We start from the raw sequence: 25,778 nt of genomic DNA on the forward strand, positions 1-25,778 counted from the left end.
GGTTTAGGGTGGAGGAACTTGACTGGCCTGCACAGAGTCCTGACCTCAACCCAATAGAACACCTTTGGGGTGAATTAGAGCAGAGACTGCGAGCCAGGCCTTCTTGTCCAACATCAGTGCCTGACCTCACAAATGCGCTTCTGGAAGGATGATCAAACATTTCCATAGACACACTCCTAAACTTTGTGGACAGCTTTCCCAGAAGAGCTGAAGCTGTTATAGCTGCAAAGGGTGGGCCAACTCAATATTGAACCCTACGGAATAAGACTGGAATGCCATTAATGTTCATGTGCGTGTAAAGGCAGGCATCCTAATACTTTTGGTAATATAGTGAATATACATATCAAAAGTCCTGTCATATATTGTGCTATATTGTAATGTAAGCAAAATATATATATATAATTGTGTGAAAACTGAAAACATTGGCACTGAGCATCACTCAGCTGCATCAAGCTTCCTAAACTTGAATTCCTGAAAAACTACATTTCCTATCATGCCTTGCTTCTGGAGCATGCCCATTTCCTTCCTGGTTGGTTTCAGATCAGATGACAGTAACGTGATTGCTAGACTGCTGAAACAACACTTGTGTGTGTGCAGTGTATGTCAGGACAGGCACCATGGCTGACAGAGGAGCAGACCCCAGCCTCAGGTACCACAACAAGGTGGTCATAGTGACTGGAGGGACAAAAGGCATCGGGGAAGCGACTGTCAGGGGATTCGGTAAGAACTTGTTGCTAAGTTTTTATTGGATGTGCAAACATATTCCCACTTGTCTTCATAGCAAACATCATGTGTATATTTTATATATGAAAATATTCATTATAAGTCATAACATCTCTTATCATTGCAGTTCTTTTCTATATCATTTTCACAAAACTGTATAAGCGGGAAGAAGAAATGTCTTTTGCACTGCCAGAAACAGGTGCCAGGGGGCAAACTGTACCTGAGTTTAGAGACAACCTTTAATTGCTTGGCAACTTTCCTCCACAATGGGGCAATACCAGCTTCTCGTTCTGATCTATTCAGTCAATTCTCATTAGAGGCAACCCCCTTGTTAGTTTTCTATTATTAGGCAGGGATGCTTATCACAAATTTACTTGCCAGGAGTAGTTATCCTGATTGATTCTTAGCGATCCATTGATTTCTCCCTAGGTTTGGAATTGTTGCACTTTTCTCTTCTACCACTAGGTGGCCATGGTGGTACTAGATATGAGAAGGGCAACCCAATGTCAGGTTATGGGTATAAGGGGTATCTCAGCCAATGGGCAGGGGTTTTCTTTAATCCACTGGCCTGCTGGAGAACCTATATATTTCGGTGGAGAAAGCTGATCTATGTTCTGTGGCACCTGGACGGCTGTCTGGATGGACATGTGTCATGTGCCCCAGGTTGCTAGGCCGGAGATTGGGCCTATCTTGGGGGCATCTGGCTGCTAGGCTGTCTGAGGGCCTATCTAGAAGCAAGAGAGCAGTGCAGGGTAGGGATTGCGGCTTGCAGACCAACCAGAAGTGATGTTCTGCCAGCCGGAGAACCTGTCATGTTCGGAAATAGAGGAGGAGCTGTCGCCACAAAGTGACCATACGCCTTATTACCAGGGACCACAGTGAGTAACTGAGGTAAGTACCGGAATATTATTCTCACCAAACGGGCACGGTGGAGAATCAGGAAACTTTAGACGGTGATCAAGTCAGGGACGGAGGTGACGCTTGCAGAGCGGCCTTGTGTGTCAAGCTAGGGACCAAGTAGGCCAGCAGGGGTGAAGCTTGAGAATTAGCGGGAGTGCCAAGCTAGGGACCCAGCGTGACGCTTGAGGAAGATACCACCGTGAAGATTGCAGGAGCTCAAGGGATTCAGTGACAGTGAATCAGAGGGTCTAGTGAGAGACTGGGAGCTCAGTGTGCTGAAGAACTACAAGGAGAAGTTGTAGAGAAGGAAAAGGAACTGTTAAAGACTGTTGCCATAGGAGACAGCATTCCTGCACGTGCAGATATGACTTCTTGCTGAAGGCCTTTCCCTGCTCCGCTGTCCTATTGAAGTCTCCGAGTCTGCTAACTGAACTTGCAACTATTCAAGGATGTCCTGGCCCTAGCCATCTTTCCCCCAATAAAAGTTTGTAAGAGAAAGAAACATCGCTTTTGCATTCAAGAAGTATCTGACGCCCAATAACTTTCACCTTGCACCCACTATGCCTCAAAACCCACCACATACAGAAGGATGTCAGCTATCTCTGCCCCTGGAGGTTCTTATCAGACTGAAGGAGTCCGGAGACATTGCTACACCTGTATGCACACTTCCTGAAGAAGCCATGCGGAGAAACATGTAGAAGAAAATGCATAGAGCAGTGGTTCTCAACCTCAGTCCTCAGGTACCCTGGGTACTTGAGAACTGAGGTTGAGAACCATTGGTATAGAGGACACTGTTAATACTATCACAATAATTACAGAGGTTATTGACAAAAACATTTTTTGTGAAACTAACTATGGATTTTAATAAGGATTTGTAATAAATGTCATTCAATTTTAACTGTTATGTCTGGCTAATTGATGTAGCACCTTTAAAATCCCACTCCTATCCAATGTTTATTTTTGTACTACTTAAAGTGGTTCTAAAAGCATGAGTTTTTTTTTTTATCTTTATGCATTAAGATAAAAGGCCTTCTGTGTGCAGCAGCCCCCCCCCCCAGCACCCCTGATACCTGAGCCCCCTCTCGACCCACGATATCCATGGTGCCTCGGCCATCCAGGACACTTCCTCCCGATTGGCTAAGACACAGCAGTGGTGCTACTGGCTCCCGCTGCTGTCAAAGTCAGTTAGCCAATAAGGGGGGAGAGAGGGGCGGGGCCAAACCACGGCTCCCTGTCTGAATGGATACACAGAGCTGCAGCATGGCTCAGGTGCCCCCTTAGCTAGCAATAGAAGGGGGGGGGGGCAGGAGCTGCAAAGAGGGACCCGAGAAGAGGAGGATCCGGGCTGCTCTGTGGAAAACCAACTGCACAGAGCAGGTAAGTATAACATGTTTCTTATTGGTAAAGAAAAAAAACCCGAGACTTTACAATCAATTTAAGGGCTGTGGCGTTGTTAAACCTTTTTCCTTTCACCTGCACATATATTTTCAACATTGTAGAAAAAATAACATACACTCAACAAAATGATCACCTGTGCACTTAAAGTGGCACTAAACTCTGTTCAAAAAAAAATAATTGAGTATTAGGTAGGAACGTGGTCACCCTCTCTTGCTCGCTCCTGATATGGACTAAGGACTATGGACTATGTCTGCAACTAACATGCAATGCTCATTCCAAAACAAACAGAGGGTAGAAAAGGAGAGGTTCAGGAGGTCACAGGGGACATTACAATGAGGCAGAAAAACACAATAGGTAATGATTGGGAGTATCTCACCAAAAATACAATTTTTGTTGCAGGGGATGCCTGATATCTTGATTGTATCTTGGTGTAGACTTCTGGGAAAATCAGTGAGCCAATCACACAAGCAGGAAATGTTTCTGAGCGGCATTCTGTACACATTCTGTACACAGGACGCCTCCAGGAAGCCATATTGCATTGTATTTTACAGAAAATGACAGAGCTGCAGATTGAAAAGGATAGGTCATTTTTAATAACATTCAATTACACTGTGACTTGAGTCGCAATTGTATATGCTATATTATTTTTCTTTCCCACAAAAGTGGAGTTAACCTTTAAGAATACATACTTAAATATAATTTCTTTTTAATTCAGAGTTCAGTGTCACTTTAACAACTGTGGCCTGATCTGGCTGATATGACAGATATTAGTAAAAAGCATCCTTTATGTTTTAGTAACCTGTTATTTTTATCTCTTTCTGATTTCTCCGGGATGGTACCACAGTGAAGAATGGAGCTTCAGTGGTGTTTTGTTCAAAAGGTATGATTGCTTTCCTAAGTTCACCATGGTTCACCCATTCCTTCCTCCTGGCTTCTATTAGTCCTTGCTAGAACCTTGAGTATAGTATATCTTCTTGAAGTATGCTACTTATCCTCCCTAATACGCCAACTGGAACCCACTCCATGTCCCCTACCTTCACTCTCCCTTCCCTACCCACTACTGATATTCCCCTCTTTACACATCTCCTTAATGCCCCCCATATCCACCCTTGATCTTACGCACTTTTGTTATACTGTTGAACACTAACATAATGTATTACGACTCTATGTTCAGGGTTGTATTGTGCTCTTTTATTATTTTGTAATCTTTATTAACCCAATTCTTCACAAACCAAAATGTTTTTTGTATTTGCTTGTATTTCTAAGCTTTTCTACTGTATCAGTTTGATTAAAAAATATCGAACAAGAAAAGACATGATTGTTACCACACATATACTTCCTTTGACTGGCAAGTAGAATGCTCCAATTATAATGATCCCTGTCCATGGTGTACAATTCTGACATACATAATGGCTGTATTAAAGTGTACCTCCAGGAGTAGGGGGAAGCTGCTCACCGATCCCCTTCAAGTCAAATTCCCATCTGTTCTGGGTCTACTGAGGAGGCCACACGGATTCTCCAAATCTTCTGGTCAGGTCCTGTGCATGTATGCTACGATCTCCATTCAGTCCTTTGATCAGTTAGTACTTTGTAGTCTCTACAGAACTGAATGGAGATGGTGACCAACATGCACAGGCCTGGGTGAAGAAGCTGTGCTGTGTTGAGAAGATGCCACATCCAAGATTTCAATACAATGGAGACAGATAAATGACTTGGAGGGAGGTCATACCACAAGAAGTGTAAGTGCATTTTTAAGAAATACCTGTCACAAATTTGGGCCAATTCAGACTGGGAATATGATGAACGAAACATGATCAGTGGGTTCTTTCAGTGAAAACTGTGTTTCCACAACCATCAGTAGATCCAGAGCTATAGACAGCTGAAAATACATGTAGATATGGATTTCCTGTGAAAATAGAGCTTGTCTTTTTATTAACCCAATTGATAAAAAAAAAAAAAAAGGAAGAGTAAGAAATGGTATTACACATCATTGTGCATATACAAACATGGCATGAATTAGGCATACATACAAACACTGCTGTTTGGGGTGAGCAAATGTCCACAGCCCCCAACATGCTGGACAGGTCCACACATTAATACTAGACAGGGCCAATTTGGTTTGGTTGCAGACAAGCTGGTGGGCGTGCTGGGAAATGTTCTGTTGTTTGTAATGTGTAAAGCCCCTTCCATGTGCCCTTTAAGCCTAGTACACATTATTCATTTTTTTTTTTTCATTCAACCCAGCAGGACTGAACAAAAAAAACAGACATCTCGGGAGGAGCCGCTGTACTAACTATCTGACATTAGTACAGCGATCTCCTCTGCTGTGCTTTTGTGTTATGATAGAGGGCCAACCCCCCCCCCCCCCGCAAGAACACTATGGTCAACGCTCCTCAGCCACTGGCCTTATGTACACTGGGTGTTTAGTGGACACCCGGCAGCAGACTTTTTCAGTCATGACTCCATTCGGCGGCTTTCTGTCGACTGCAGTACACACAGGCCGAATGTCAGATGGCTTCTGTTTAAGCAGCTGATGTTGCCCGACATTTGCCAGTGTGTACTAGGCTTTACTGTAAAAACTGGTTAGAGATTGTGATGGTTGCCACATATCTGTACAGCTTGGCTGACTAAGGGACACGTTGGATACTTTCAGCTGCATTTGTGCTCTTGCTGGGTTTCCAATGTGTCCCTGTGCCTTTAAGGAGGAATAGGCTACCTCCAGGCAAATCTACCCTTAATTTATCCAATGCTATATGTGCTCCAAATTGGAGACTTTCAAAACTATAGAGTTAGTAGCACTCAGTGCACCATTCAGTCGCAGCAGCTTTCAGCCTCCTGTAGAGCTTTATAGGCTGCTGTCAGTGCTCCTGTGCCTTCCACTAAACACCCGGTGTGCATAAGTCATTAACCATGGTATATACGTAACAAAATTTAGCCGGGTCACAGGCTGAACCTCAATATATGTGTTCCCATCTCTGTTCAACAGAAGTCAGTCTAATGACAGGCTTCTGTTGAATGATTCCACTGGAAAACCAGCATTTGATCAGCTGCTGCAGTGCTGATCAGTGTATTCTGACTGGAAGAATAGGGGGAATTATTGTGTGTGATAATGTGTGTGTGTGTGTGTGTGTGTGTGTGTGTGTGTGTGTTATAATGTGTGTTACCTTGTGTGATAACCACTTGAGCTCCAAAAGATTTTACCCCTTTCATGACCAGGCCATTTTTTGCTATTTGGCACTGTCCTACTTTAGCTGGTGATTGGGTAGTCATGCAGCACTGTACTCAAACGGAATTTATATATATATATTTTAAAACAAATAAAGATTTCTTTTAGTGGTGTATGATCAGGACTTCCCTTTTTAGGTGGAGTTCCACTTTCAGTTCCTTGTTAATTGTGTGGAGCAAGAGGAGGGGTTTGAGGGTTTGATGAGGTCTAGTCACATGCCATGAACTTTGTCACAAAAAACATTGACTGTACTGTTCTCCTGGTGTATATTTTTCCCCCAATACCTCCGGTCATTGGTGTATGATGTATTGCTTGATAACATTTGAATTATTTTTAGGGAGACCAGGGTCTGACAAATTCTCCTGAAACCTTCCATGCCCCAACATGGCAACGATCATTTGGTAGATGTCGATGGACCTGTTGCCAAATCGATTCAAAACCTTCCCTACTCAGTCCATTAAAAAAAAGTTTTGACTATAAATACACTTTCAATTTATAACTTATAATCATAGGAAGCTCGGGCTAATCCATTTAAATTGAAGAGAACAGTTGCGTCCTACTACAACCGATTAGAATTCTTGTTTAATGATTCCCCAAAATAAAAGGTGAAATTTGATTGGTTACTATTAGTCACAACTCCAGTTCTTTGCTTATTTTCAATTCACATTTTTAATTTAATATAAAAGGCCTGGGATCAGACATTTTTGCATGGTTTCAGTGTTATGCTTTGGGTCTATCTCTTAAGTTCTTGAGGTAAAACCAAGGAAGCTTAGACTTCTGTAGTGTATCAATGCTTTACTAAACAGGAAAAACTGCACATACAAAATACAACACAATTTATAGCTTACAAAATATGCCTACAAATATAAATATGTACGCATTAAGTAAACTAAGCAGTTACCCAACTTAAGGGTCAAAATGTAATGTCCTTCATGGTTCCTCGCTCAGTCCAACTTAAAATGTCTCCAAAGTCATCCAGCTTCTGGCAGCCATGTGTTACTCCATTGTCCTTCCAAACACAACTGTTGTCCGAACACGTTTCTTTCAAAAGCTAAATCTCCTCCCCCTAACTCCTGCTTACATCACATCCTGCAAAGAACTTCCTGTGTCAGCTCCAAAACCTATCCAACTGGTTTATTTACATACTAATTGAGGGGGGGGGGGGGGGGGGTGCTTGGCTAACCTGGAAGGATATGCTCTTAAAATGTTCTATATTATTCTTAAAGTGAATACAATTGGGCATAGCAACACAGTCAGTATTTAGAATTTTCGCATTAATGCAAATGGGTACAAACTTGCAACAGGTAACTTCAGTCCATCAATCAATAAAAGGAGTGATCACTGGAGCAGCACTGAGCCTGGCAGAGAGTTTTCAGTCAGGGGTCAGTGTACAGCTCCAGCAATAGATACTCAGGAGGAGAATGTGAAAGTGAACCACCCCCCACACACACAGCACATACCGCCAGCATATTGCATTCTTTCCTGCCAACCTACCTGATACATTGCAGGTCAACTTGAATTGGAAGCTTCTGTGTGTGGGGTAGCTCTGTGTTGATCCACTCCCCCTTCTCCCAGCTTCCAGCAATCTTGCCTGCAAGTGGGACTACACTAAGTGTAGCAGGGCCAGGCAGGCATGGGTAACACATCAATATACGCTAAGATCCTCCACAACACTAAGATCAATGCAGTCCTACACTCCTGCCGGCACCCAGTACTAGTGTGTCACAGGTTTCCCTCTAAATAACTCTTTGCGGGGAAGCAGTGGTCTCCCGGCAGAGGTCCAACATGCGCCCTGCTAAGTAAGAACTATAGCTCAACAGTTAGCAAAGTTCTTGCTCCCCGCTCATTGGATAGCTCTAGCTTTGACTCAGCAAGGGGAGGAGTGTTGGACAAAGAGATTACTGCTTCTGCACAGAGGGCAAGGTCGTACTCTGCAGCATGCTGGCAGAACAGAGACTTTTCCGCTCAGGCTGTAATAATTTTTTTTTTTTAAAACACTGTAAGCACACCATTTGCTTGGATGCACCTGGAATATCATTGGCTGGTTTAAAGTAAAAGTTTAATTGGAGTGCACAGAAACTCGCCCAACCTATACCGCAATATCTGAAGGCAATGGGCTGAGTGTTGGTGCTCAGGCTGTTACATCCATAAGATCAAAAAAGCCAGAAACACTAATGCGGCGTACACACGGTCGGAATTTACGACAACAACTGTTCGATGGGAGCTTGTTGTTGGAAATTCCAACCATGTGTAGGCTCCATCGGACATTTGCTATCGAAATCTCCAAAAACAAAAATTTGAGAGCTGGTTCTCAAATTTTCCAACAACAAAACTTCTTGTCAGAAATTCCGATCGTGTATACACAATTTCGACACACAAAATTCCACAAATGCTTGGAATCAAGCAGAAGAGCTGCACTGGCTATTGAACTTCATTTTTCTGGGCTTGTCAAACGTCTTGTATGTCACCGCGTTCTTGACATTCGAAATTTCCACCAACATTTGTGTGACCGTGTGTAGGTAAAACAAGTTTGAGCCAACATCCGTCTGAAAAAATCCAGGATTTTGTTGTCGGAATGTCCGAGCGTGTGTACGCGGCATAATGCTTCTTCTTTACAAAACTTTTTTCCAGCAATTTACAGCAATGACACCATCTTGAAATGTTAACGGGTTTCGGCCGTAGTTTCCTTACAGCATACAAAATTTAAATAAAACCTATGTAGCACCCTCTAGTTAGGTAGGTGCTAGAGTGAAGATGTTTCGTATGTTGAGTATGAACATTTAGGCAGGCCTAACTGATTTTAATTCTGGGCTGGGAGTGGCTCAGGGCAGAGCTGGGTGACTCACAGGTAGCATCACTGTCACCACCCTCGTCTTTCGAGAAGGTACTAGAAAGAGAGGAGGAGAGGAGAGGCGGAGCTGCCTGCCGTATTTTGAGGAGCCTTGACCAATCCCCAATTTGGATTGGCAGGGGGCAGTCATCCTCAAATACCTAGGGTCTGCCCAGCTGAGGAGGAGTTGTCGGGTGGAAGAGCTGGAGTGAGAGAGTGTGGAGGCTGTCGGGGGCTGGGGGGGTGACCTTGGGCTGGGGCTCAGGTGCATTCAGGAGGAGAGGCATATGACAGAGCAAGGAGAGGACAACAGGAGAGAACACTCCAGGAAGGACAACTGGCCACAGCCTGGAGGGCTGGTGAGTGAGGCACACTCGGGAAGACTGGGAAGGCCCGCCTTAGAGAACTGGGAGTTTGCAGTTTAAGATGGGTGCAGAATCAAAAGAGAGTACTGTGGGAAGGGCAGTGGAAAGGGGTCATTGGAGCCAGGCTGGCTGGCAGAGCCTAAAGAGAGCTATCTTGGATTGATAGCTGAATAGAAGACAGTTAGCACCGGAACTATTTCTGCACCATAGGTGCCTGGGGCCCCTGCCCGTAAAAGGCAATCCATTGAGGCCTGGCTGAGTTAGTGTCAGGCTTAACTATGTGGTGCTAACTAGTCTGGAGGAGTAACAGTCTGCAGCAAGGGAAGTGCTGGAGAAGTGAAGGAAAAGAGGCCTTAAAGTGGTTGTAAACCCTTACAAACCACTTTGACCTACAGGTAAGCCTAGATTAAGGCTTACCTGTAGGTCCAAGAAATATCTCCTAAACCTTCACGGTTTAGGAGATATTTGCCAAAAGACAGTCACCGCTGTCTACGGCGCATGCGTAAATAAATAAAAAAAATGCACTTTGCCAGTAATCCAACCTCCAGCACAAAATTAATCAGCTGATTTACTTTGAGTTGACCTTTTGTTTCATTAGATCTTTAACAAATTACCGAATCATGTCAAATTCATTTGTATCCGCTATAATTTCTTTTGTATTAGTTGAAATTCAATATTTATGTATGTATAGTGATTCGTGATAACGATTCGTAGTTTGGAAAGTTGTTTGTTTATTGAATCTATTAACACACACAATGACAATATCTCTTCTCCTCTGCTCAAATACAATACAACACCCTTCTCACTCAGTTCTCAGGAATGCACTTTGCCAGTAATCCAACCTCCAGCACAAAATTAATCAGCTGATTGGACTGTAAGATTTACTTTGAGTTGACCTTTTGTTTCATGAAATATTTAAGAAAATACTGAATCATGTAGAATTCATTAGTTATATCTTGTATAATTTCTTTTGTATTAGTCGAAATTCGTTATTTTTTCATTGGAACATTCGGATGCATCCGAATGTCCGAAAGATGCAAGATTCGGCCGAATTTTGATTAGTTACAAAATGAATTGTACAAGCCTAATGTCTAGGGAATGTATATAGTAGTGTATATAGAAGTTCCAAGCAAGTTACACCGAATTTTCTGGGCATCCCATAATTTCCCTTTTCTATCCAAGTTCAATCCCCTCAAATAAAAAAAACAAAAATAAAGCTTATGGACTGCTCTGTGTCTGAGTGCCTGAGAGATGGATGCTGGGCAAGGCAGGGTGACAGGTGAACCACAACATTCAGCAACCCCTACGGGGGCATGGCTACACTTATAAAGAAACACTTATCTCTTAACAACTAGAGGCGTTATATTCTTAATTAAAATCAATTAGAAACACATGGTGATGATAAAGCCAGAGTAAAGAGGAGTATAGATACTGTGGAAGCCCGTATATGTACTGAGTATAAATAAATATGGTGTGTGTGTCACCCCCTCTGATAGGTCTTTTAATCTGTTTGAAGCCGAAGAAAGAGAAAGAACCACGGCTACCTACATGCACCATTCTAAAATGTTTAGACACATTAGAAATATTTTATTAACATTGAGTGTATCATTAAAATGTTCTGATATTCTAATGGTACACCCAACGTACTGGATTTGACAGCGGCTGCAATCTATTGTGTAAACAACCATCCTCAAATTGCAATTTGTATAACTTTTAAGGGAATTGAATTTACCTGTGGAAAAGGAGTTAACACTTTTACTTTTTTTATGTCTTTTGCATTGCTTACATGTAGTGAAACCACAGGGGTAAGATTCCACTGCTCCCAACCATGAACGAGAGGAATGAGGGTTGTGGGAACGAAAAAATTAAGGAGAAAACATGGCACCTAGTAGGGGCTTTTCTACTAGAAAACTTGCACCCCTATTGTAAAATATCATAAAAAGTGTCTTTACAACTTGATCATAATGCATAGACTAGGTGGACACAAAGTTGACCCATCTGTAACGGGACTATTTTTTAGCTTTTGAGGCAGAGGAGTTGCCGATCAGAGCATCACAATTTTTTTCCTCAAACTCTGCCTCTGTTTATAAGATGTTTGTTATAGTCCCGCTCACGTAACCTATCTGAGACAATGTTGCATTTCTGTTTAAAATCTTCTTGTGAGGAACAATTCCTCCTTGCTCTCCCACTGACAAAGTCCGAACTGTGTCTGTAGGGTGACAGCCCGAAGCCAGTAGGGGTGAGTTTCCAGCACATTGTTTCCTATATATTTTTGTAGAGACCGTTCCCTTTTCCACACATCCTGTCAGAATGACATCTTAATAGTCAATCCTAACAGGATGAAAATTATACGTGAACTCCAAGTTCAAATAATTGACAATAAGATGATATACAAAAAGATCTATCAAATGAACTGGACCACTCCACACAAACATCAAATCATCTATAAAGCGACAATACCAATCAATTTGTATCCTATATGGATTGTTTTGGGAAAAGAGAAAAATCTCCTCCCACCAACTCATATATAAATTCGCCAGTGAGGGAGAAAATCTAGAGCTCTTGAGGCACCACGGCACTGTAAATAAAACTTAGAATCAAACAATCAAACATGAAGTAGTTATGTTTTAACAAAAATTTGATAGCCAGGTACAAGAACTCACACACTACCTGATTAAAGCTACTATACCGTGCGAGACGATTTTTAACTGCTTCAAGGGCTAAGACCCCTGTCACACCGAGGCGCTGGAAAAATGCCTAAAAAAAAAGGGCCAGCACTATTGCCACATTTTTGCCGCGCTAGCGCTAATAATAGCACACCGCCCAGGCATTTTAAGGCATTTTTGAAGCGCTTTTGAAGCGTTGGCGTTAGCTAACAACCACACCCCCGTACATCACATCATATGCACTTCCCGGTAATTCATGTAATGAGGCAGCACTCATATGTCTATTTACTAAAGACAATCTCTGGATATGACACTGAGCACGTGCACTCAACTTCTTTGATCGACCATGGCGAGGCCTGTTCTGAGTGAAACCTGTCCAATTAAACTGCTGTATGGTCTTGGTCATTGTGCTGCAGCTCAGTTTCAGGGTCTTGGCAATCTTCTTATAGCCTAGGCCATCTTTATATAGAGCAACAATTCTTTTTTTTTTTAAATCCTCAGAGTTCTTTGCTATGAGGTACCATGTTGAACTTCCAGTGACCAGTATGAGAGAGTGAGAGCAATAACACCAAATTTAACACACCTGCTTCCCATTCACATCTGAGACCTTGTAACACTAATGAGTCACATGACATCGAAGAGGGAAAATTGCTAATTTGGCCCAATTTTGACATTTTCACTATTGGGTGTTCTCACTTTTGTTGCCAGCAGTTTGGACCCTAATGGCTGTGTGTGTGTTATGAAAGCTGTACACTCACTACTTTACATTGTAGCAAAGTGTAATTTCTTCAGTGTAGTCACATGAAAAGATATAATAAAATATTTACAAAAATGTGAGGGGTGTACTCACTTTTGTGAGATACTGTACATCTCTGTAGTCCCGTATAGTCCCACCAGAGTCTCATTTCCCTTCACATCTGTGTCTTTAATCTCTCAAAAACGGATTTACATGAGGCCTCACATGTTAGAACATTCTCATCTCTTGTAAAAACTTGAGATGTCTTCATACATCAATTCAGAATGGTAAGGATCGTGTGTATAGTCTCTGGCTGATCATCCCCTTTGATGTTGGCATCATGCTGTGTGCTAATGTTATGGAAGATAGTAGTATTAAGCTACACTCAAGCCCAAAACTTTATTCCCAAAATTTCTTTGGCGGGAGCGGGTGTGGGGACAAAGTCGATTGAAGTGCACAGAAACTCACCCAAGCTCTACCACAATACGAGAAGGTAATGGGTGTCGGTGCTCAGGATGTCACATCTCATACACGTCCATAAGATCAAAAAGCCGGCAACACGAATGCTTCTTCTTTACTTTATTCCAGCACTTTACAGCCATCAGAACATCTTGAAATGCTAACGTGTTTTGGCCGTAGCCTTCCTCATAGCATACAAAATTAAAATAGCTTATATAGAATAACTCATCTCCTAACAACTAGGGGCAGTACAGTCATAATTAAAATCAACTGAGAACACAGGGGCTTGATAAAGCCAGAGAAAAGAGAACTATACGTGCCCTGGAAGGTCACAAATATTTAACCATATACTGTATGTACTGAGTATAAATAAATCATTTCAGTTACTCTCCTGATCCCAGAGTCATTAGTACTTATTCAAGGGGCTCTGACTTGCCTATTAGTCTTTAGGCATCCATCGCATGACTCTCCTTTATTCCTTATAGACAGGATTGCTGCACCTGCTCCTACTGAATTCTGTACTTCTGCCCTGAGCAGGGCCTTGGCTGTGCGATACTTGCCTCCCACATCCCATCTGCCTAAAGCCCTTCCCCACCTGACTTATTTATGGGCTCTAACTCACCCATGACATCACTACAGGGAGGACTTTTTAAAAAGGGGAGCTATCAATTGCTTACGGAATTATTTTTCTTTTTACCATACTATTTTCGAACAGAGCCACCTAGTGGCAGACAAACTAACTGCACCTGCCTATATACTTACCCAAGAGAAGATAAACTTTGCTGTTCCCACCCTGCCTGGTCTGTTTCTGCTGAATGATGTTGTGGGCTTCAAATGTGGGTTGCTAGTCTCAGGACTTTATGCAGTAGTCTTTTGGCTTATGTCCCAGGTGCCAGGGTCTATTGATACCCACGCCTTTCAGAAAGATAACCTAGAAGACATCATGAGGAAGTTATATTATCCTGGAAAAGGAGATTGATATCTCCTCATGTTCAAATATAAATATTAGTGTTTGCAGTTCTTCCTTGGGTGTGAAAGTGTCAAGCTTGTTTTAACCCTCCTATCTCCCTATTTAGGTTGCACTTACATCTGAGCGTTGCGTTCTTGTGCATTTTCCTGTACATGTTGTCATGCAATTTTATGCGCGCATTTGCATGTTTTGTTACAGCGTTTGAGCTTCAGCTGTTTTTATTTTAGTCTTTAGAGAACAGTATCTTCTGGGACATCACCTGTTGCTCTGTGGACATATGGGCTTAAAAAGGTGCAATAAAATGCACTTATTGCACTTTTTTGTGTATGCCAATGCAGTTCTATGGGGCTCAAAACACAGCAATCTGCCTGAATTAAATCACAACAGTAGCTCCCAAATTTTTTTTGAGCTATAGGAGTTTGGCCTCAGGATTTCTGGAGTGAAGATGTGAACCACCACCACAGATATGCATTCATTTTTTTTTTTCTCCCTGATCGTTTTGGAGATTTAAGCTCCATGCTACAAAATGCTCAGGCATGAATTGGGTCTTAGTGAAAATACCTATCACATCAAAGTGGGCTTAGGTTGCAGTTTAGACAGGGCCAAGTTTGACTTTTATCTCTGGCTCTAATGTCAGTTTTAGTCATCATTTATTGCTCATCATATTTTTAGTTTGAATTGCCCAGGTTTGTTGCCCTATCCTGTAGATACAGTATCAGGTGGTGTTCATCTATACTGTGTCAATACTGTCTATACTAATATATAATATGTCAATGACTGTCAATACTATACTGTCAATGCTGTCTTACAAAATATCTTTGTTATAATTTGCAGAAGATACAGCAAGTGACCTTGAGAATGAGCTTTCTGAATGTGGACCAGGATCTGCTGTCTATGTGCCTTGTGATGTAACAAGAGAGGATGATATCAAGGTACCCATTTTCTATTTCTCTTTTATTAAATAGACCTTTGTCTTTGCAGAAAAACTTTGCAGTTCATCCTTGAAATGCCTTGTAAATTCTTCTTGTGCCTTGGAAACTGTAGGGAAATAGTTTCCATTATCCAGTTCGTATGTTTGCTGTAACAGTCATAAAGCGTGGTTCTGGTAGTTTTCACCACAAGGGTCAGGGTGTGGAGAAGAACCAGTGTAAATAATGTACCTAAGCAAAATGTTAGAAAATAAAAAATTTATAAACTATACTTAGGGCAGTGCTTAACACTAAGGCCGCGTACACACGCGGGGACTGTTCGCTCAACTTTGTCCGTCAAACAGTTTCAGCGAACAGTCCGCTCAAAATTAGCATGGACGGACTTGCCCACACACGACGAACGAACAGTTTGCTGAAACCGTGCGCGATGACGTGAACGGCACGTACGACGGGACGGAAAATACGACGTCCTATACACTGCATTACAACTTTCGGCGTGTAAATCCTTTCTGAGCATGCGCGGAACTTAGTTTGACGAACAAGCCTACACACGAGGGGACTGTTCGCTGAAACCAAGTTTCAGCGGACAGTTTTTCGGAATTTCCGAAAAACTTTGTTCAGCAGACTGTTCGCTGAAACTGTCCGCTGAAAGCCCACACACGGGCGGACTGTCCGCCGAAACACTGTTCAGCGGACAAATTTGGGCGAACAGTCCCCGCGTGTGTACGCGGCCTTAGGCTCGGTTTCCACTAGTGTGACTTTTCATGCGACTTGAGACTGAAAAGTCGCATGACAAGTCATAGCCCATGATTTCCAATGAGTACCGTTCATATCTGTGTGACTTCAAAGTAGTCTCTGCACTACTTTGGTCCCACTTTGATGCGACTTGAAGTCCATAGACCTCAAGAATACACAGGCATTGCTTCAAGTCGTGGCAAAAAAACACAGTAAAATTGCGGCGAAATCGCACAACTTTGGGGTTGCAATAGTGAAAACCGAGCCTTAAGGTTCAATTTATAATGGATACTCTATGCAAATCACATGGCGAATATTTGCAAGATTCATCTGTTGGTGTTTTAGAGCATTTGACTATCATTTTCAAAGAGGATTTGACGTATGTGTACTGTGGTGGCTGATGGTGAATCTTGGTAAATTTTAACTGTGAATCTCGTTTGGAATTTGTGTGTGTGTGTGTGCGTGTGTGTGTGTGTGTATATATATATATATATATATATATATATATATATATTATTATGCTGATGGGCAAATCCTCTTTGAAAATCATTGGTGACCAGGGTAGGATAGGTGAATAAGGTGACAGAAAATGAGAGGTGAATCATATGAAAATAATACCTGAATAGGACGGATCTTATGGAAATGATAGGTGAATAAGGTGAATCCTATTAAAGTGATAGGTGAATGGGGTGAATCCTTCTTGAAATCAATAGGTGAATAAGCTGAATCCTATAAAAATGTTAGGTGTATAGGGAAAATCTTATCAAAATAATAGGTGAATAAGGTGAGAAAAAGTGGGGAACGGGTACCTGTTCAAGGTAGGTACCCACTTTCCCTCCATTCCAAATACCAAATATGAATGGGGGGGGGGGGGGGGGGGCAGAATTTCCTCTTTTAGCTCTGACCAGGTAGGCTGTGCTACCTATATGCATCCCGAGGTCTAATTGTCAATGATGACTGGAGTGTTCATTTAATACAGTTATATATTTATATTCTCTACTTTTTTTGCATGGCATTTTTGAGCCTGGCATTATTGCTAAAAAAAAAGGAATTATCTACATTAAACATAGCAGAACATTTTTTTTTTTAAATTGGGCACCAAAACGTGTTCATTTTAATAGTGAATAGCAAATTTCACAGATCATAACAGGTGCACATGATGGAAACGCCTTGCAACCAGGTACTTGCATACACAAGGTGTTAGCTGCTTCTCGTGATCATGTTAACACTTTGCTAACTTTTTTTTAACTCATCTGCTTGAGTAAAGAAATATTGATGTAAAGGATAAAAAAAACAATAATAATAAATAAAATTAACCACCAGATTCCATTTAACACAGAGGCTGATTGAAGTAGCTGTAAAAACGTTTGGACAAATAGACTGTCTGGTCAACAACGCTGGATGGCGTAAGTACTAAATTAACGTATAACCCAACAGCCAGATGTGTTTGCTAAATTAAAGAACACCTTCTTCCAAAAAAGATTTTATTCTTCTCTGGCTAATTTTAAATTGAATCACATGCAAGCTTCTTATATTTCTCAGGCACTACAATTCGTTCTGATCAGTACGTGGTTTTAAGGCCATATGTAAAATTGCCCACATGCATGAGCCCTAAAAAGGCTTTACCCCCCATTCATGATTTCCTCTGTTACTGCATATTTCATAACACTAAGGCTACATTTGCATAAGCATTTTGCCACAGAGAAAATCCCAGCAGGAATATGCTTATTATTGGTAACAGGAGATGCTGAGCCCAAAGAAGCAGGGATTGCCAGCTGTACTGAAGACAAGTAGTACTGTAGCGGTGTGACCTCTGCATATGGAAACTATATATTGAGGGCAGCTGGTCCTTCAGGTGAATACAGGATCATGCAGTCAGGCACAGTAGAGGGCAGATTACAGCAAGCAGGTAACAGCTGGCAGGGCAAGGCAGGAAACAAAGTTAAGTATGAGTGCCAGGGTCAGAACACTGTAGTCAGCAAAAGAGTGACCAGAAGCATAGTCAGGGGCTAGCACTGGTCATGCACAAGAAGTATTTAGGGGCAGATCCATGAAGCAAGCTGAGGTCAGAGACAGAAGAGAGCACGGGTAATCCAGGAGCTAACCGAGTTGATAGCAGGAAGTCAGAAGTATAAGCACACAGCAAACAAGGGTAACCGGGAGCTAAAGACCAGTCAGAAAAGTCAATGATCTGTCCTCCTTACAAAAGCCAGAGGGCGTTAAAATCTATTGCATGTGGTGTGCATCAGTGCTCCATGAACAAATGTTTGCTCGTTTGTTCCCGACCATGCTGCAAATTGGTAAGTGTGCCAGATCTTCTCTGGCTTATCCCCTGACAGCTACTAAATCTTTAATAAGTTTTAACTTAATAAAGTAGTTTCAAATGTAATATTTTACGATTCAAAAGTAAAAAGAAGGGAAATAGAAAATGACTTTCACTGGATAGCATGCAAGCTTTCAATACAAAACTGAGAGAGAAGTCAAATAGTCAAATCAACACACAAGGCTGACGTGTGGCCCAAACGATGGTTACAAAGTACTGTGTTAGATAGAAAATAGGAACCACAGTCAATAACATACTAATAATGAACTGATATCTTGTATTAGTGAACCAGTGAATAAGAAAAAAAAGGGGGGAAAAGGGTAGTATATTGAGAAACAAAAACAAAAGAAAAAGTTGAAAAAGTAGGTTGGTCAATCAGGCTCATCACTCCTGTGTCAGAGGGCTTCACCTTTCGGTCAGAAAAAGGCCTTAAGTAATCATAAAATATCTATTGTGAGGTACCAGAGTTCCCATATCGCATTATGGCAGTCCACCCTATCAGCTAATCGGGCTGTCATGAATTCCATAATCTCCACATCTTTGATCCTAGTATAAATATTAGTTAAGTATGGTGGAGTCCATTTTTTCCAATTAAGTGCTACCATACATCTAGCCACCGTAAGGATTTGGGTGGCAACTCTTTTGGCTAATCTGGATAATTTAGGGGGGAGAAGTCCCAGTAGGTAAAGTTTTGGGTGAAGGGGAACATCAGCCTTAAATAGAGATCCTGGACTGAGTGCCAATAAGGCTGCAAGGACAGGCATTGCCAATAAACATGAAGTAAAGTCCCACAATCTCTAAAACATCTCCAGCGGCAATCCAAGGCCAATGGATATATAGTATGCAAATGGGATGGCGTCATGTACTAAGAAAATAATACCTATAAAGTGTACAAATAAAGCTTTTGGCTGCCCAGGACCATATAGATTGCCACTGTTCTGGGGAGATTTCCTCTCCAAGGGCTCTCTCCCAGTTAAGCATGTAAATATGTTTCCCCTGAGAATCCATGTTTAAGAATTTAGAATTTTATATATATCTGAAGTTAATCCCTTTTGTGAAGGGCCAGACAAAGCTAAGCACTTTTATGGGGATAGTTTAGAAAATTGCAGGTTGGATGTGAAAGTAAGGGCGTAGTGCCTAATTTAAAGGTAGCCACAAAAGGTACTATGAGGTAAGTCATGTTTTTCCCTGAGATCTGCAAAAGGTAGTAATACTCTCGTTACCAGGTTCAGTATGTGGAAGAGGTTTCTCTGACCAAGGAGAAATCATTTGACGAATAAGGCTATCTGGAAGTTTAGGATTATAAAGGAAAGCTGTCAGTAGAGAGGCTTGAGATTGAGTACGTTTTAGCTGTCGCCAGATATTGTGGACCAGGTTCATGGTGTGTAACAAAGAGGCAGAGGGGACATCTGCATCAGTGTTCCTTAATAAATTGTTCAGGTGGAGTGGAGCTATCTTTAATTCATCAATTTGGGTCCAGTGATTATATGCTGGAAGGGGATAACCCATGACGCTAGGGCCCGCAATTGGGTAGCATAGTAGCAGCATAGTAGCATAGTAGTAGCCGAATAAAAGCGGAAAAGCCAGACCCCCCTCATTGCGAGAAGCATAAAGTGTTGAACTTGCTATTCTATGATGCTTATAGTTCCATTTGAAGTTTAAAAGTTCCGCTTGAAGTTTCCTAATCTGTATAGAGGGCATGGGCACTGGAAAGGTCAGGAAACAGTACAGGATCTTGGGCAAAATCATAATTTTGACTGATGATATACATCCCAACCATGAAATTTAATAGTGTCTCCATTTAGCCAGGAGGGATCTGATAGACGCAAAGAGAGATTTAAAGTTTGCATTATATAGGGACTCATATCGGGGGGGGGGGGGGGTGAGGTGAGGTATACCTCTAAATATTTAATGACATACGTTTGCCATGCATAAGGGAAATTTTCCAAGAGATATTGGATCTCAGAGTATTGAGCGAGAGGGCTCCTTTTTTTTTTCTCATATGACTCTGTATCGGGCTTTATTTTGGTGAAAATTTAGCGCACTCTGCAGAATTGATGACATCCAGAAACATTAGTAGGGTTTAAGTCATGGACAGACATTTTTAAAGCATTTTGTTAACCTAAAAAAAAAATATATATATATTTATTGACCCTGTTTCCTTAACCACCTCAATACAATGCACTTATATCCCCTTCCTGCCCAGACCAATTTTAAGCTTTGAGGGCTCTCACACTTTGAATGACAATTATTCAGTCATGCAACACTGTAACCATATGAAATTTGCGTCCTTTTTTTCACACAAATAGAGCTGTCTTTAGGTGGTAACTAATCACTAGTGGGTTTTTTATTTTTGTGCTATAAATAAAAAAGACCATACATTTTGTGAAAAAAATGCCTTTTTCTTTTTTTCATCATAAAATTTTGCAAATTAGTAATTTTTTTTCATAAATTTTGCCCAAAATTTATACTGGTACATTTTTTTTGCCGTCTTCAGCCTGCTTCAGATGGTGGAATGTTGAAGGGGAAGTGGCGCTCATGAAGTCAGCAAACAGCCTTAGAGCGAAGGTCTTCTGCGGGGGGGGGGGGTCTTTGGTGATAGATGAGGGACGTGAAAACTTCTTCTATGAATTGTAGGAAGGGGGCAGGGCTTTCTGTGAATTTGGTGTAGACTACGTAGGATTAAATAACCGACCAAATGGATGAGAAAAATTGCTACCTTCTTGTACCAGAATCGAGACCTCCTTATCGACAAATAGGGCTGAATCATTTGATCATTGAAATCCAACTTCAATTGTAGTGTCGTCATGGAGGGGGGACATCATGTGCACGTCCCTTTTATCCTTCCACCTCAAGGCCAGCACTTCATTGCTCTTCCCCCCCCCCCCCCTTTGCAACTTTTTGTTTGCTAGAAATTGTGGGAAGCCCTTCCTATTGTAGCACTAATCCACGAAGGAGCTGCTGGTTTGATTGGGCTTACCGTTACCTTCTTCTCCTCGATTTGCGTCTAGGGGTTTCCCATGGTAGATGGCCCAGAAACTTTAGAGACTGACGACAGATCCGCTTAAAGGGATTTTTATTTGCAAAAACGTAGATAACAAACAGTCTCTTAGTATAGGATAAGAGGGTTAGGAAGAAAGTTCAGGTACTCTTAGTGTCAAAGTCAATAATAAAGAACTTGCTTACTTCGACTAAATCCAGAGAATAGCCATTCACAACTGGATGTTCACTCAAGTTGGATAGTCCCTCTCTCACAAGACCTAGCAGCCAACAAGGTGCTTAAATCAGGAATAAGTCTCTGCCACAGACGTTATTGTAGAACCTGTAGGAAACTAAGACTTGTAGAACACTCCTGTGATACCTGGATCTCTCAGCCAGTTTGGCGATACCCACGAGATTGGATTCACTTAGGTACTTCAGCCTCACCAGGCTCTTGCTAAGAAGCCAACCCGTACGTGGCCTTCTTCTGAAGAGTCCTCCCCTGGATAGCTACGAAGTTTCTGGGCCTCTCCACGTCCGGAGACAGCACCGGACCACCTCAGAATCCTTTCTTTCATTTCCTTGCCACGGGCTAGCCAGCCCCGAGACATGAAGTCGGGTGGATCCGCACCCCAGGCCATAGCCTTCCTGGGGGTTGGTCATGAGGACCAGGATCATGGAGTCAGAACATACTTCTGGACCGGAACACCAAACCACATGACATCCGCATCTTAAGTACCCTCTCCCAGAAAGCACAGCAAGAGTGACACTCCCACTGGGCTGGCTCCTAGAGAAAGTAACCTTAAAGCACCCAACCAGACCTTGGTTCCATGACTGCCAGAAGATACAGTGCCCCCTATGGCCAGGCCGAACACCCTACAGTCCAGTCAGACTGATGCTGAGGTCAAAATTTGGAACAATTATGCCCAAACCAAATTGCAGTTTAGGTGTAACTTTAAATTTCAAAACATATAGCATGTGCTCTTTAGGAGCCGGCGCTACATATTTTTTCTGGAGGTTCCGCAGGCCAGGGTTTTTGCAGTGTATAAGTGTTTGAAAAGGGGCATGCTGGTATAGAAGTTGTCAAGGTATATGTGATATCCTTTGTTCAGAAGTGGGTATGCCAGGTCCCATACAATCTTTCCAGTTGTGCCCATGTAGGCCGGCACTCAGGGGGCTGGAGCTGGGAATCTCTTCCTTCATATATCCGGAAAAAACATACAGATATGCCGTGGTTCTCTCACAGAGCTTGTATAATTTTACTCTGTATCTGGCCCTTTTGCTAGGAATATATTGCTTTATTCCTAGCCTGGCTGAAAAGGATACCAGGGACTCATCGACACATATATTCTGATCGGGGACATAGAGTTCTGCAAATTGTTGGGAAAAGAAATTTATCAGTGGGCGAAGTTTATATAACTTGTCGTAATATGGAAGATTGTGGGGAGGGCCCTGGGTGTTGTCACTGAAGTAAAGAAAGCCCATTATCATTTCGTATAGGGGTTTGCCCATTACGGCAGAATAAATGAAAATGTGGTGGATAGGGTTGGTGGACCAATAGGTATGTCCTTCTTTTTTTTGTAAGCCCCATGTTTAGGGTGAGGCCCATAAACAACTTGATCTGCTCCAAATTCAGATCTCTCCACTCCACGGACGGGCATACGATGATTGGGGGGTTTTTGGCAATATACTGCTGGGCATATAAATTTGTCTGGTCCACAATGAATTGCAGTAAAGTGTCAGGCAAAAACGCCGATCGGAATTCGCGGGGAGGGGGGCGTGGTCGGATGAGAGAGTGAGTGAGTGAGTGAGCGGACGCCCGGGCCTCGTCTCCCTCTGCTCCCTCGCTAGAAGCCTAGAGGCAATGCTCAACTTCGAGTAAGAAGCAACATATATCATGCCCGTTTTGTCTCTTCTTCTCCCGCAACAATCAGCGGTGGCTGCCTGAAGAGGAGTGGTACCCGTGTTCCTGAGGCTGGCGGGGGAAGATCTCGCGGCGGGTCGAGCTATCGCGAGATCTCTCTACAGCGTCTTCCGTGGAGCAGCGCAGAGCAAACAGCGTCCCCGAAGGTCCCCGACGGTGACCGAAGGTTGCCGAGGGTAGCCGAGAGGACTCGAAGGGAAGCCACGCCGCTGGTTCGAGTCATCGCGAGATTGTACACGCAGCGCAGTGCGGCGGCGGGCGTTTTGAAACCTGCCTAAAGACCGGAGACCTCGGAAGCCGGAGCAACGAAGTGAAGCACTTCAGTAGCCTGTGGCAACGGCCCAGGCTAAGCGGTAACACGGGCAACAAGGGGGGGGGTGAGGAGAGAGCAACATAAGTCAAAACGCAGGTGGCAAGGCTTATTTGGTATTTGGTATGAGCACTGGTAACAATCAAGTCTATATGCAGTTAACACCCCCCCTCCTCCCCCTTATCTGTTCCCTGACCAGCAAAACCCTAATTATTGGCTCGGATTGTTGAAGGTTGTTGAAGGTCGAAATAAGGACGCAAGGGATTAAAGGCACTGTATAATCCAGGCTACTTGGTATTACACGGCACCACATTGAACCAAGGTCTGTGATCACATTGATCCGGAGGCGGGTGAGCACTTGGACCAAGGGCGCTGTGTCATTTGCATTGTATTCCATCGAAACCACACAGAGACCAGAGAGACTTAAAGGCCCTACCTACCTTTGGTATACAATCTCTATATTACCGCTATATTACTAGCTAAACCGCTTCTAGGGGAAGACCATGCTTAGTAAAAGGGCTACGGAGGACACACTACATAGTGACGGGAATTTAAAAACCCGCGTGGGCAAAGAAAAAGCTAGCCAGGCCTCTGCGGCAGCCGCTGCAAAACTCGAACGTTATGCTCATACAACTTCACCAACCAGGAAAGGACACCATCAGATAGCTGGGCAAGCAAGGTCACAAGGGGCGCCCTCGGATAGGAGAAGCATTAATCAACTAGCATCAAATCCTATCGCTTCACCTATCGGAAATAAAGTAAGTAATCCGGCGTTAGCAGAGGACACGGCAATACACAACGCAATAGGCCCAGCAATATCTCCATCAATAGGGGAAGGTGAACCTACGCTGCGTGATATATTGGCGGCAGTCAATGAATGTAAAGACTCTATCCGTGGCCTGGATAATCAGCTAACCAGCATTAAGATGGACTTACACTCCATGGGTCAATTGTTGAGCAATACCGTGGAGAGAACCACAGTACTTGAGGAAAGACTAAGCACGATTGAGGACGAGTTTCATCCACTTCAGCAAAAAATAATTGGGCTACAGAAGCAGATTACTAGCCAGTCATTAAAAATAGATGAAATAGAGAATAGAAACCGCAGGAACAACATACGCCTGATTGGCCTACCAGAGGGGAGTGAGGGCTCTAACCCTATAGCCTTCTTGGAAAACTGGTTTAGAGAACTTCTGGGAGATGACTCTTTTTCAGCACTCTTTGCTATAGAAAGGGCACATAGAGTGCCAATTAGAGCTAAGCCACTAGAGGGCCGCACTAGGCCGCTGATACTGAAAATCGTGAACTACAATGATCGACTTATTTTGATGAGAAGGGTCAGAGAATTAAGGGACATTCTCTATAAGGGGACTAGAGTGTCATTCTACCCGGACTTTTCACCAGACCTACAGAAGCAGAGGGCAGAATTTATCCCTATTAAGCGAACCCTTCAAGAACACAATATACCTTATGCTTTGTTATACCCGGCCCGATTACGTATGACCGCCCTGGGTTCAACCTTTTTCTTTAGTACCCCAAATGAGGCGAGGCGGTGGCTCGAGGAACATAAAGGGGACCTTTAGTGCTCCCCAGCGTTATTGGGTTCGTCCAGCTGGGGATCCCTCTTGGTCCCCTCTTCCTCCTGCCTCTTCTTCCCCTCTTGTTTCTTTTTTTCTTTTTTTTTTTTTTTTTTCCTTCTTCGAGTTTAAGTTGTGATTTATAGGTAGTAGCAACTAATTAATAGGATTGAATGCACAAACAGAATCACAAGCTTAGTAGTGGCATTTTAATGCAATTTGGGATATTGTTATATGGAGAGTAAATATGAGATTGACATGAAGGAAAAATGACACTATATGTATATTATTATAAGCACAAATGGATTTATAGATTAGAGTCGGCGTATTTAGCAACTTAGGGGACACTAGGGACACTAATTAATTAATGTGATATTTATTAGATAGGTGGAGGCTATGTTTGGTCCCCCCCTTCCCCCTCTTTTTCTTTTTTTTTTTCTTTCTTTCCCTCACCACATGTGAGTGAAATGAACAATAGTGTCACTAGTTTAGTAAGTGTAAAGGTTTTAGGTGATAAGAAGCACTAAATATTGCTACTAGGTGAAATGGTATAACTTGCTGTTGTTTTGATTAGGGTTTATCTAGGTTGAAATAGGGTAGGAGGTGTATGGACGGGTTACCTGCTAGAGATTTTCTCGATGCCGGCCCCCTCCTTCTCCTCCTCCCCCCCTTTTTTTTTATTTTCCTCTTTGCGGTTTTAGGAGATGGGCTTAACCGAACGATGGGTC

General features: G+C 42.6%; 1 protein-coding gene across 1 annotated transcript in view; it reads left to right on the forward strand.

Moving 5' to 3' along the window:
• Positions 1-540: 540 nt before the first annotated feature.
• Positions 541-25,778, forward strand: part of HSD17B14 (hydroxysteroid 17-beta dehydrogenase 14) — an 89,530-nt gene continuing 64,292 nt past the window's right edge. Inside the window, exons 1-4 of the mRNA XM_077457457.1 lie at positions 541-720; positions 3,866-3,901; positions 15,108-15,205; positions 17,277-17,343. Coding sequence (XP_077313583.1) covers positions 618-720; positions 3,866-3,901; positions 15,108-15,205; positions 17,277-17,343 — 304 coding nt within the window. The 5' untranslated portion in view covers positions 541-617. The remainder of the gene's footprint in view (positions 721-3,865; positions 3,902-15,107; positions 15,206-17,276; positions 17,344-25,778) is intronic.

The sequence above is a fragment of the Lithobates pipiens genome, unplaced genomic scaffold (genome assembly GCF_037356315.1).
Source record: "Lithobates pipiens isolate NorthernLeopardFrog02 unplaced genomic scaffold, aLitPip1_a1.2 Scaffold_27, whole genome shotgun sequence".
Lineage (NCBI taxonomy): Eukaryota > Metazoa > Chordata > Amphibia > Anura > Ranidae > Lithobates > Lithobates pipiens.